At 35.6% G+C, this 13,713-nt stretch overlaps 1 protein-coding gene across 3 annotated transcripts; it reads right to left on the bottom strand.

Annotated features, from left to right (window-relative positions):
• Nucleotides 1-254: 254 nt before the first annotated feature.
• Nucleotides 255-13,139, bottom strand: LOC311097526 (uncharacterized protein). 3 transcript variants are annotated; one of them, XM_084137282.1, is made up of 3 exons: nucleotides 13,041-13,139; nucleotides 3,750-3,866; nucleotides 255-3,557 (listed from the first exon to the last, which is right to left on the bottom strand). In XM_084137282.1, the coding sequence occupies exons 2-3, from the start codon at nucleotides 3,805-3,807 to the stop codon at nucleotides 2,656-2,658; spliced, it is 960 nt and encodes a 319-aa protein (XP_083993408.1). In that variant the 5' UTR covers nucleotides 3,808-3,866; nucleotides 13,041-13,139; the 3' UTR covers nucleotides 255-2,655. The 3 variants fall into 3 exon arrangements, 2 of the variants coding, with proteins under 2 accessions (XP_083993408.1, XP_083993407.1); XM_084137281.1 differs by lacking the exon at nucleotides 13,041-13,139 and adding an exon at nucleotides 4,187-4,411; XR_014609270.1 differs by lacking the exons at nucleotides 255-3,557; nucleotides 3,750-3,866 and adding an exon at nucleotides 9,976-10,401 and having other exon boundaries at nucleotides 13,041-13,073.
• Between the last annotated feature and the right edge of the window lie 574 nt (nucleotides 13,140-13,713).

Here is a 13,713-nt window from a genome sequence, read left to right as displayed (position 1 = left end):
ACACCTGTGTAATAATCATGCTGTCTAATCAGCATCTTGATATGCCACACCTATGAGGTGGATGGATTATCTCAACAAAGGAGAAGTGCTCACTAAGACAGATTTGTGAACAATATTTGAGAAAAATAGGCCTTTTGCGTACATAGAAAAAGTCTTAGATCTCTGAGTTCAGCTCATGAAAAATGGGGGCAAAAACAAAAGTGTTGCATTTATAATTTTGTTCAGTGTAATTTGTACTTCTAAAAACAAAATGTTCAATGATTAAAAAGAATATTCTAAGGACAAATGTTCATGAGTTATTGTGATTTTTGGGGGGTGGGGTAAACAATTTTCTTTAAATAAACTTAATACTGTAACTGTCAATACGGTAACAATACTGTAAATGCAAGTACAGTAAACGGTACAGTATATTGTAAGTGAAAATACGGTAATAATACTGTAAACATTTTACAGTAAATAACTGGCATCCAGCTTCCAGGCCAAAAAAAAGGATATGGTCAAGATCGGATCTGTTTAGACTTGCAGTGTAAATGCAGACTTAAGGTAGCCTACTATGTGTAGCCTTTGAGCCTTTGTAACATTGGATTATTTCAAGTTGGACATGACGAAAGCAATAATTTAGGATTCAAGATCTGATTTGCATTGATTCGCTCCAGCTGGTTTATAATGTTTTTGAATCACTAAAATAACCTACTCTTAAGAGTCATAAAAGTCATGTTCGGGAATCGTACACTGTTCGGGCTCAATGCATGTAAGCCTACAAGTTTTCAATTTCTCCCAGGAAATAAAATTAATGTACTTACCTTATCTTATATCTTATTTTATTCAACATAGAATTTATCACACAAAGTTTTAGGCTACAACGACCATGATTTTTTCATAAGCTGCATCTGAATTGGTAATTAGATACATTTACAGACGCTTTATTGCAGCTCAGAGGCATGAATGCATTTACACTGCAATTACAATTACATGAATAATGGCATTAGATTAATGGGTTTATAATGGGTATTAAAGTGATAGTTCACCCAAAAATAAAAATTCTGTTATCATTTACTCTCCCTAATGTCATATCAAACCTGTATAACCAACTTTCTTCTGTAATAAATTAAGATTGTAGGGGAATTTACAGTTAAAGGGGTCATATAATGCCATTTTTGTACAAGTTAATATGATTCTTTAGGATCTAAATGAAAAGTTTGTAATATACTTTAATAAAAAATTATCATTATTATTGTAAGAAAACACTAATTTTACCTGGTCAAAAACAGCTCTGTTTTCAGCATGCCATTTAAGTGCATGTCTTTAAATGATAATGAGCTTTGCTCACCCCGCCCCTCTGTTTCTGTGGGGCGTTTTGACACAACACAGGTGGAGTGTTGCCTTGACAACAGTTGAGGGTATATTTTGGAGAAAGAATGGCAGCTCTGAGGACACATTTGTGCAACCGTATCAATTTGAACCGGAGTCGGACCCAGAACAAGATAACGGCCCCGAAAAAGTTCGACAATTAAGGCTCGAACAGGACGTTTCTGAATGGTTGGTTAAGGTAATGTCACTTTGATCTATCTTTGTGTGTACTGGCAGGGTATAGTAGTGAGATACGAACGCTATGTGTTTATTGATGTGTACGTTAGTTCATTGACAGATTGATGTTCTTTTTAAATGTAGGCTTGTCAGTGATGTGTAACGTTATCTATGCAGTGTTGGGTACAACTGTCAGGGCTGAAGCACTAAAATTTTACTGATCTAAAAAATAGATCAAAAATAAGCAGTCTGTGAGACTATGACAGTCATTAGGCACATAAACAACACATACTCAGACAGTAGCTTATACCTTTTTCAATGTTCTCGTTTATAAAGCAGTCTGGTGAGAAATGATTCGCACAAACATGAAAGCATTGACGTTGATCGTGGGGAATATTCCCTTCGAAAACAAACTCAGCCACTGCGTCTTCAGCGGTTCGGATTTAGAAACATCAAAATGACTGCTGTGTTCGTTATTACACCCAAGAACAGAACACCACAATCGCTTAGACGCCATTCTGCTCCAGCGTATCAACAATGGCGGACTATGATGACAGCTCGCTCAGTGCAGGTCTGTGTTGAAACGCTGCTGTCAATTAACAATCGTGGGAGGGGCATCCGACCGTGTGACGTCACACGGTCAGACGGCTCGATTTGAGACAGGGGAAAACATAATAAGGAAATTAAAAAAAAACACTGGATGGATTTTTATCATTATATAATACAGGCACTGCCAACACACATTTCAGTACAATCAACTTGTAAAAGTGCATGTACCATTATATGACCCCTTTAAGACCTGAGGACCAGATGATGAATGAAGACCAGGAGGATACAGAGATAAAATCGATTGCAGAAAACGTTCCCAAAACATACTGATACTATATACTTTCTCTCAGTGAGAGGTTCAGCCAATATTCATCATTATTTCTACACTCAAAGGATATACATTGCAGAATCACCCCTTCACCATCGATATTGTGTAGAAACCATGAGAAAATCAAACTTATTTACCTGAAAGTTATGGATCAAAACATTAACTTTTATCACTTAACAGTTTCAGGCAATGCTTTTCATATGAGTGTGTATATTGGATAAACTGGTGAAACTCTTCCCACATGAAGAGCGCTAGTGCAGCTTCTCTCCAATATGAACTCTCTCATGAACTTTCAGGGTTCCTGAACGAGAGAAACTCTTTCCACAGTGTGAGCACATGTACGGTTTCTCTCCAGTATGAATTCTCTCATGATCTTTCAGGTGTCCTGAATGAGAGAAACACTTTCCACAGCGTGAACACTTGTACGGCTTCTCTCCAATATGAACTCTCTCATGAACTTTCAGGGTTCCTGAACGAGAGAAACTCTTTCCACAGTGTGAACACATGTACGGTTTCTCTCCAGTATGAACTCGCTGGTGTTTTTTTAAGTTACTGGATCTAGTAAAACCCTTTCCACAGTGAGAACAACAATGAGGTTTCACACCAGTATGAATTCTCTCATGCTCTTTCAAAGAATGCAGTAGTGTAAAACTCTTTTCACAAAATGAACAGACATGAGGCTTCACACCAGTGTGAACTTTAAGATGTGTTTTAAAGTTTGATTCAAAAACGAATGTTTTATCACACTGATCACAGCTGAATGATCTCACTCCAGAGTGACGGCGCAGATGATTGTTGAGAATGTTTTTCTGAGTGAAACTCTTTCCACACTGAAAGCATGTGAACGGTTTTTCTCCAGTGTGAATTCTCATGTGCACATTTAAGTGTCCTATCTGAAAGAAACTCTTTCCACAATGAGTGCATGAGAACGGTCTTTCTCCAGTGTGAATCCTCATGTGTATCTTAAGGTTTGTTTTATGTATGTAACTCTTTCCACACTCAGAGCAAGTGAATGATCCTTTGACTCCAGTTTTTCCAGCACTTTTCTGTATGAAATTCTTTTCAGTCCGTGTAATGATGTTTCCATCTTCATTTGTAAAATTATGAGGTTTACGAACCTGGTGCTGTTTGTCTTCATTCACTTCCATCAGGCCTAAAACCAACATTAAATTACCAGGGTTCAGTTAGAGACAGACAAATAATAAAGAAAATCAGGGAGTCCAAATTTAGCACAAATCTAGTTTACTACTGAGTCTACTAGTGTCTAGTTTTATATTGTTTAAATGTCAGTTTTCATCTTAATGTTCCTCATCAGTCATTAAAGAGAATGAAGGAAAACACCAACCTATTTGTTCCTCTGTATCTTCCTCTTTTATTCTGCAGGGTTCTTCCTTAATCTCCATCTTTACAATAGTATGTCAGTAGTTTCTCCTGGAGTAATTCCTCCTGCTTGCTTCTTCTCCTGTGGGAAGATGGGAATATTCCCAGCATTTAAACTCTCATGAACGGCTGTGGGAGCTTCACTGACTTAAGGAGTGAATTGTGGTCGTTGTTGTTCATTTAGCAGATGATCATCACCCTTACAATCACTCTCAGTTATTCAGCTTTAATTGTATTGATCAAACAGTCGTTTAGAAACTATTTAACTCCTCTAGTTGATTTTATGTTGCTCTTACATTAGATATGATTTACCTGTATTAAAAACTATTTACTAGGTTTCATAAAATGAAAACACAACTCTCAAAATCTTTACAAATTGTAATGCGAAAAAAAAAAGTTTACGTTTGACAAGCGTAGTGAACAACATCAGTCGGTTCATTTCGATTCATTTCTGAGGGATTCACTAAATGAACCGACTCGTTTAGTCGTTTGGATTTAGATTTATCCTAATAAATGCTAAAATGAATGTACTCGCAGTCTGAAACAGCAGATTTAGAGCAGAATGAACGGCTGTGTTCCACTTCTCATGTTTATGTTCCCTTCCCTCGCTCACTTCTCTTCTTCTCCTAGACTCGTATGTGTGTCATTGCTTCGGTTGCTCGAGCGCCTCTACTGGCGGATAAAAGGAAATGCGTCGCGCCAAAGTGAAAGTGAAAGTTGCTAATTAAAAGAGATGCCACGGTATTCTAGCCGATCTCGAAAAGTTAAACTTCGTAATGAAATTTAATAGATCTGTATCTGTGTGATTTTTCACGTGCACATTATTGTTTCCTTTATGGAACTCTTTGATAAATCAGAAAAAGAAAAAAATATATATATCTTGTTTTTATCATTTAATCATTCATATCTAAAATATAATTTAATCGATCATAATTTAGGAAATCATAGAGTTTGATTTGTTTATCATGATTATTATTTGAAATGTATGTTTAATGCTTTCCTTTTATTAACCTTGACGCCTCAATGTAGCTGACTTAGGGTGAACTTGTATACTTTCTGTAGATGTGGGCGAAAGCCTAGAAGTTTCCAATAGACAGACTACATGTAGCGCGAATGTCTCAGTTAAAGTGATTAATTTTTTTTTTTTAATCTTGGTTAAACATCTCGCAGAAGGAACATGTTGTATAGCAGTTTATTTCTTTTGGATTGTATTGGGATTTACGACTTCTTGATACATGGTGGTACAGGACGATATGTGCATGTGCCCACAACCAAGGTGTGAAACCATGAAAGCTAGATATGTTTGTCTGCTTTGATGTGATATACTATGAAAAGAGGAACTTAGCTCTGTCCCAATAAACAACTGCATAAAAGGGAGATCAATTTCTGTAAAGGTCAGTCTATCCTTGGACTCGACCTGGCTCCTTTTGCAATTTTGTCTTTTCAAAGAGAGATCTCTCAACAACTTTATTTTTCTTTAGGCAAGAATATTACTTAGAGTGTGACTTATATTTCATTTAGAAATATTAGAAGTGATTTTAACTGTTCATTCATGTTATGTTTCTTTATTCAACTTTTAATCCTGATTATGGATGAAATAATCAAGGGACCCCCATTTGAGCCATTACGAACGGATGCTATCGCTTTAGCATTCGCCTCTATGGGCCTGCAATGCCCCAACTTGGGTATCAGAACATGTCGTTGCGCTTATCATAGCACGGCGTGATTGGATTGGTTCCCCATAGTGGATAGCTATACACAATACTTGTTCCCTTATCACAGGGAACCGAGGTTATGTCAATAACAGAGTCGTTCCTGCCCTGTCAGTCGTTATTCCACGGCGCACCTTATCTCACTTCATTATAGGGGCTTTCGCACCATTGCTGAGAAAGACAGAGCCTGAGTCGCATTCTCCATGTTCATTAGTTTACGATCTGTCTAACAGTCCTGTCTAATATGTTATTAGATAGAACTGTTATACATAGAAAGTAGACAGTATATGAAAAGATATTAGCGTTTGCCGTGTGGTGGATGTCCAGTGTTGCTCGATGAGCAGAAATACATAATCATGTTTCACTTGATCCCTTGATCCCACTTGACTCCAGATTTTCCAGCACTTTTCTGTGTGATTTTTTTTTCAGTCAGTGTAATGATGTTTCCATCTTCATTTGTAAAATTATGAGGTTTACGAACCTGGTGCTGTTTGTCTTCATTCACTTCCATCAGGTCTAAAATCAACATTAAATTACCAGGGTTCAGTTGAAGATAGACAAATTAGAAAGACAAAGAAATTCAGGGAGCCCCAATTTAGCACAAATCTAGTTAACTACTGAGTCTACTAGTATCTAGTTTTATATACTGTATATTGTTATATGTCAGTTTTCATCTTAATGTTCCTCATCAGTCATTAAAGAGAATGAAGGAAAACAATAATCTTAATCTCCATCTTTACAAAAGTATTTCCGTAGTTTCTCCTGGAGTAATTCATCCTGCCTAAACATTCATTAAACATTCATAAACATCATTGCATTACACCAAAATCCCTTGCTTTTACATCAACATGGTATAATATTATACTTATAACTCAATGTAATAAACAAGTTGGGTCAAAAGTAGTCAGATTACATTATCTTAAATGTGGAACGTAAAGGATTACGTTACCAACTACAATTTGTGTCATAATTGGGATCAGTAATGGACTACAAATTGTAAATGATCTACCCAGCACAGTTTAAATGTTATAAAAATATCTTGGAAAGAGATATTAACGATATATGAATGTTATTTATTAGATTTTTAATAGTTTTCTATTAGAAATTCTATTTACTAAATTATTTGTATCAGATTTTTACCATATTGCTGATAAAATACCATGTTATTTTAGTTTACATTTTAAACAACTAGATGGCAGCTGATCTTCCCACAGACACGGACCAGTTTTTATATTTAACTTGATAGTCTCAGTAGTGCATATATTAGTCAAAGTCCATATTTTGAGAAGGAATATAAATTGATAAAAAACAAAAAAAAACAAAAAAAAACAAACATCTGGCCCACTTTTTAATTCAATTCACATTTATTTGTATAGCGCTTTTTACAACACATTTCGTTTCAAAGCAGCTTTACAGAAAATGCAACAATGTCTACATTACAATTTAGATTGATCTGTTATCAGAGGTGACGGAGTCAAAGGTATGTATTTCATAAATGTACATATACAAATCATGCAGTTAGCTAACAATGTAAAAAAACTTGATTTGTGTTCAGAAGATGAACTAAAGACTTACGGGTTTGGAACGACATGAGGGCAAGTAAATAATGACATCTTCATTTTTAGGTGAACTATCCCTTTACGTTTTTCTCGTTGTAACAATTTTGATGTAATACAATGTAAGTTGCAATAGATACAACAAATGACATTAATAATAATAATAATAATATTAGTGCATCACCTCTTAACAGCCAGACAAACAAACTAAATTTGTACACCATATGGATGGAGATGCTTAGTTTTACTATATTTACTCCCCAATGAAAATATGAATAATAAAAGTCAAGTCAAGAAATGACTATGTTGCAAGAAATTCCAGCTTTTGCTTTATTAAAATTATATTAAGGTATTTACTTGAAAGTGATGGATCTGATCATGAACTTTGCTTTCTAGACAATGTTGGGCAATGCCCTTTTCTCATGAAACAGTAGATTAGATGATTGGCTGAATCTCTTCCCACATTGTACGGTTTCTCTCCAGTACGAACTCTCTCATGAGTCGCCAGATGAAATAAAGTTCTTCCCACAGTCTCACACCAGTATGAATACGCTCATGCATTTTTAAAGAATGTATAGTGGTGAAAATTTGTTTTCCACAAAAAGAACAAAAGTTTCAGCCACATGAATGTAACGAGGTTCAGATTCACGGAAATCTTAAATCGTAAGAATATTCCTAAGTGAAATTTTTGATATATAAATTCATTAAACATCTTACATTTGGGTATTTAGAGGGATAGTTCACCCCAAAAATTAAATTAGCTCATGATTTACTCACCCTCAAGCCACCCTAGGTGTATATGACTTTCTTTTTTAGATGAATACAATCTGAGTTATATTTTTATTTTTAAATGTCCTGGCTCTTCAGCAGTGAATGGTTGTTTCTGTTTTGAAGTCCATTAAAAGTGCATTTATTCTTGATTAAAGTGCTCGACACGGCTCTGGGGGGTTAATAAAGGCCTTCTGAAGTGAAGCGATGCGTTAGTGTAAGAAAAATATCGAAATTTAAAACTTTATCGACTACAATAACTAGCTTCCGGCAGACGGCCGTATGTATCGATTTACGGCGAAAGAGTAATACTTGACCCGACGCACAACGTAATGACAAATGCGGAAGCGCAAAGGATAGAGCAAAACAAAACACTAGTCACGAATTAGAAGTCTAAAACGAGAATTTTTAAAGAGAAATGTCAGAGGAGCTTGAGTTTGTTGACCAGCCCTGTTTGATTGAACCGCGTGAGGCGTCAAAGCTTGCGCTACTCCTACATCATACGCCATACATGGTCAAGTGTTACTCTTCTGGCGTAAGTCGACTTGCATACGGCCGTCTGCCGGAAGCTAGTTATTTTAGTCAATACATTTTTAAATATGGATATTTTTCTTACACGAACGCATCGCTTCGAATAAGAACATTCTTAAGAAGCTCTTTTGGGAATACAAAATATTCTTATCTTTTTTCTTAAGTTAGAAAATAAGAAGAAATTGGTAGATAAGAAGAATTTTATTCTCAAGAATGTTTCGTGAATCCGGCCCTGTCCTCTCTCGTTCTTCGCTGTCGTCACTCCTCCTTTTATACATCCGGAGTTCCTCAGTGAGACGCTCATTATCAATCACTCCACCGGCCTCACACCGTTCTCTCGGGAGCATGTCTATGTTCCCACAGCCCTATGTTCCATCATTTCCAAGGTTTTTTTTTCTTTCCAAAATTAGGCCCTGTGTTCCCACATTTCCTTTATCATCAATTTGCATCAGATTTTATCTCCATTTCTAACCCTAACCCTTAGTTAGTTAACATACCTAAACCTACCCCTCACAGGAGGGAGACTTGTCTGGGATGTAATTGGGCTATCCCTGTACCAGCACAAGCACTAAAACCTACCCTTCATAGGGGACTTAGGCTTAATTAGTTAAATGCGGTATAAAAATGACTTGACTTAAGAGTTTCATTTTCAGAAAAATCTTTGAAATTAGTAAAATCTTGAGAGAACATAGGACTGTGGGAACATAGGGCTGTGGGAACATAGGGCTGTGGGAACATATGGTTGTGGAAATATAGGGCCTAAATTTTCAAAATTTTCAGTAAAAAAAAAAAATTCTTAGAAATCTGGGAACATAGGGCCGTGGGAACATAGGGCTGTGGGAACATAGGGATGACCCCGTTCTCTCGGCTCCACACTGCTTGCCACATTTCATTTTAAGGTTTGTAAGTGTTCTTACAGTTTGATGCCACAACAAATGTTTATCACAATGATCAAAGCTTAACAACTCTCTAGCTGATCTTTGACAGGGCTTTAAAGTAAAAAAAGTAAAGTTAAAGTAAAACTCTTTCCACACTAATTGCATATGAATGTTTTTTCTCCAGTGTGAATTCTCATGTGCGTATTAAAGTGTCCCTTCTGAATGAAACTCTTTCCACACAGAGTGCATGTATAAGGCCTTTCTCCAGTGTGAGATCTCAGGTGGAAATTTAAGCTTTCTTTGTGACTGAAACTCTTTTCACACTGAGAGCATGTGAACGGCTTTTCTCCGGTGTGAATTCTAATGTGCACATTTAAGTTTCCTTTGTTATTGAAACTCTTTCCACAGTGAGTGCAAATGAACGGCTTTTCTCCAGTGTGAGTCCTCATGTGCAAATTTAAGCTTTCCTTGTGAATGAAACTCTTTCCACACTGAGAGCAAGTGAACGGCTTTTCTCCGGTGTGAATTCTCATGTGCACATTTAGGCTTCTTTTGTGAATGAAACTCTTTCCACACTGAGAGCATGTATAAGGCCTTTCTCCAGTGTGGATCCTCATGTGCTCATTAAAGTGTCCTTTCTGAGTGTAACTCTTTCCACACTCCGCACATTTGAACGGTCTTTCCCCAGTGTGAATTCTCATGTGCACATTTAATTTTTTTTTATGCATGTAACTCTTTCCACACTCAGAACAGGTGAAAAAATCTTTGATTCCAGTTTTTTTAACTCGTTTCTGTGTGAAATTCTTTGCCGTCTGTGAAATTACAGCGTTTCCATCTTCATTTAGGAAATAAGGTTTTTGAAAATGATGCCATTGGTCTTCTTTCACTTCCCAAAATCCAATTAATGAAAGACAAAAGAGAAAAATCAGAAATATAGGCGTGCCTCTATTGAGCAATAATCAAGTTCACTATTAAGTAGTATCTTGATCTAAATATATTTTTATATGTCAGTTTTCATTATAATGCCATTAAAGAGAATGAAGGAAAACACCAACCTATCTGTTCCTCTGTATCTTCATCTTTTATTCTGCAGGATTCTTCCTTAATCTCCATCTTTACAATAGTATGTCCGTAGTTTCTCCTGGAGTAATTCCTCCTGCTTGCTTCTTCTCCTGTGGGAAGATGGGAATATTCCCTTAGCATTACCCATTCATTGCTTTGGTGAAGGTATTAATTATGGTCCTGTTGCTCATTTAGCAGTTTTACAATTACAATATTTTTTTAGGCAGTGTCACAACCAGAAAAGTGAAATTCCTGGAATCGTTCATTGCGACCCTGTCAGTTAGTAATTGTGATGTGATAAATACAATAAAAAGCATTTACATTTACAATATTAACAAATAATATTAAACATTTACATGAATGAAAGCATTCAGTGTAGAGCATCATAAACATACATATAGCGTTCTTGCTTGCATTTCACAGTTCTGATCTCACTTCATAAAAAGAGCATATCGCCTGTATCTTCTGACTTGGCCAAAAGAAATACATTTTAACAAAGGAAATTTCTATTTTGTGCCCGACGTTTAATTACATGTTTTAAATAGAAAATTCTGGTCACCAGAACGTATAAAAAATGTGTAATTATTTGATAATCATGAATACAGACCTATGATGTACAGTTTATTGGCCAAAAAAGTGAATACACGTAACTGGAATGTTCTTGGTTGTCTTATAAGCTTAAGAGTTTGTACAGGCGACATTGTGAGTTGATAATTTGAGGGAAATTAAATTACCGGCGTGAAATTACCAAGTACCAATACGTAACTGGTAGGCTAGTTCGTAGCTGGGCGTCTTTTCTGAAAGAAAGAACTTCCTGTCTAAAAGAGTTAAAGTTGTAAATAGTTAACCTGTTAGCCAGCGGCATACCCAAACTAAAGCAGATACAGGTCATGAACCCTTTGCACTAAAAGCATTATTACGGTCTCAGTTGAAAGCAGACACTTGGCAGTTTATTGTAAAGTCAGAATTGAATTGTCATAATGAAAAAAAATTGTTATAAATAGCTTTCAAAGTTTTGTTATTATTTATACGAAATGTATTTTTATGAAATATCTTTATAAAATTGAAGTGTCACGTGATTATATTTTGAGAAGACTCTAAAATGCTAAATGGTGTTTATTGCCGTTTTCTAAGCATCCATTCAGTGTATTCTCTCTATTGTTCCGTGGTGCAAACGAGTCCAAACGAGTTTCAGTCTTCAGTGCACACATTCACAGCTCTCCGACCTGGTTATGGCTCTAATTATTCTTTTCTTTTGTCTTCATTATAATTACTGATGACTTTCTATTCACACTGGTTTAATCCCTCTTTTTTTTGATCAAACTTCTCACTTCACCTTCTTTGAAACTGTATCAAATGCCCTTTTTGAAAAAATAAACATTTCAATGAGCATTAAAATAATTACTACTAAAATAACATATTTGCTCAGCTAGGTGGCGGGTGCATCTTAGGGCTAGATAACATGTTAGCTTAGCACAACATCAATACACGACAATTTGTAAGATTGAAACCATGTTTTTGCTCCAAATTTACTTTAAAAAAAAGTCTCTATCTGGACATTATAGCGATCTCTGGAAGCCTTGTTTATGTAAAGTTATGTAAAGGAGTTCCTGGAATGTCACATAATATGCCTGTTCATCACAAGTGCCATTTGTACACTAAATGTGCATATAGCGCCCTGCATACATCAGAATATCCAGTGCTCATAATGATTACATCGGCACATTTTGGGTAAAAATTTTATAAAAATGATTCCTCTCTATAGAAATCTGACGTAAACACATGAGAATCTATCAATATTTCTCCAAATCTGCAAAATTTTGAGGTACAAGCTCTGAGGGACATTGTTTTGTCAAGCATTTTCATGACGACCGCACTGGAGTTTTTTTCCTCAATGGATCTGGATGCTGCTAACCCTCATAATTCAGGTATCGACTTTTTTCATTTTCATAACTCCTGACACAAATTAAGACATATCTGCTACTATATGTTTCTCAGAATAAAATAGAGGTCAAATACTGAAGCTTGAGTCTTAAATCTTTTTAATGATGTATAGTTTGCCAAGGTAATATAACATAACAGTAACTTTTAACTAATTTAAACAAAGTTATATGAAGATAAGCCTATATAGGAATGCTTTGCAAACACAATTTTTCTATTTATTTACATATTCTAGTTTATTTAGATTATATAAATAAGGCATTTCTTAGACAAGTTGAACTTCTGAAGGAAAGAAAGACTAGAGACATACACAATCAATACTTTTTAGATCTGAAATGTTGAAAACTGCTGCATTAATGTTTGTTTGTTTTTGCTCGTCACACACAATTAGAAATTAAATTGTCTGACGAATAACGTAAATGACACTAAAAATGACTTTTTACTGGGAAAACCTACCAGTGATTCAGATTCTATAATAGCAGAAGGTGGAAGTATTTTGTTTTGGGCGAATGGGGTGAACATGATTATTGTTAATGAGCCTAAATTCCAGCGACGCAAGAAAACATGCAATCTACCTGAGTGAAGACGTGAGGAGAAAGTAAAGTCGTATTTCACTAGTGTACAGTTTCAATTCGTTAGGATTACCAGAGTCAGATATTTCAGTAGCCTCTAAGGCAGATGTTTTTGATTCACTACAATGAACCGACTCTTAAGAGTCATATGTTCGTGAATCGGACACTGGTCGAACTCATGTACACACAGTCAGATTTCGATTTCTCCCAATAAGTGAATAGATAAATTTACTCACAGTCTGAAACAGGAAAGCGCAGTTTTACTAACTAAAGATGGCTTCAACAAACGTAGGTGGTTGAAATGAAAACAAATGCCACCTTCTTGTTGATTTTTTTACGGCGGCTGGCAACCAGTGAATTCGGTTCATTACCGCCTCCTTCTGCTCCGGAGTGTGGAATAGAGTTTATATTCTGTATCAGCCCTGTCTCCCTAATAAAATCAAATAATACTTTACTATTTATTTCACTTGACCGTTTTATTAAAACCTTAAAATTAAATTCTTGAATTCCATTTTTCTTCATTTGTCCTATCATTTCGTTCCTTTCTTGTTCATACTTCAAGAATCACAGGTAATTTCTTTAACATGACATTGTTCACATAACCCATTTGGATGTTTCCCTATATTATTTTAAGGGTGCTATTTAAATTGGAATGCCCAGCCCTAACATTATTCTATTATAAATAACCTCATCTGTCCTTGATGTACCTGTATCTTATTTTTTGATTTTTTCTTTATTAATTAGCCTAAGCATAAAGAAACCTGCCATTTTTCCATTGTTCCACTTTACTTGCCATTCTTCTATCGCTTTATTCCAGATTTAAAAATAATAATAATAATAATAATAATTTCTGACTTGTTCAATGGAACTTGTATCTCTATTGTTTCTGTCTGTAAAGCTTGTTTTGCT

The sequence above is a fragment of the Abramis brama genome (genome assembly GCF_963993115.1).
Source record: "Abramis brama genome assembly, chromosome: 15".
Taxonomy (NCBI): Eukaryota; Metazoa; Chordata; class Actinopteri; order Cypriniformes; family Leuciscidae; genus Abramis; species Abramis brama.
Note: the sequence above shows the minus strand (reverse complement) of the source record. Positions and strands in the feature narration are given on the sequence as shown.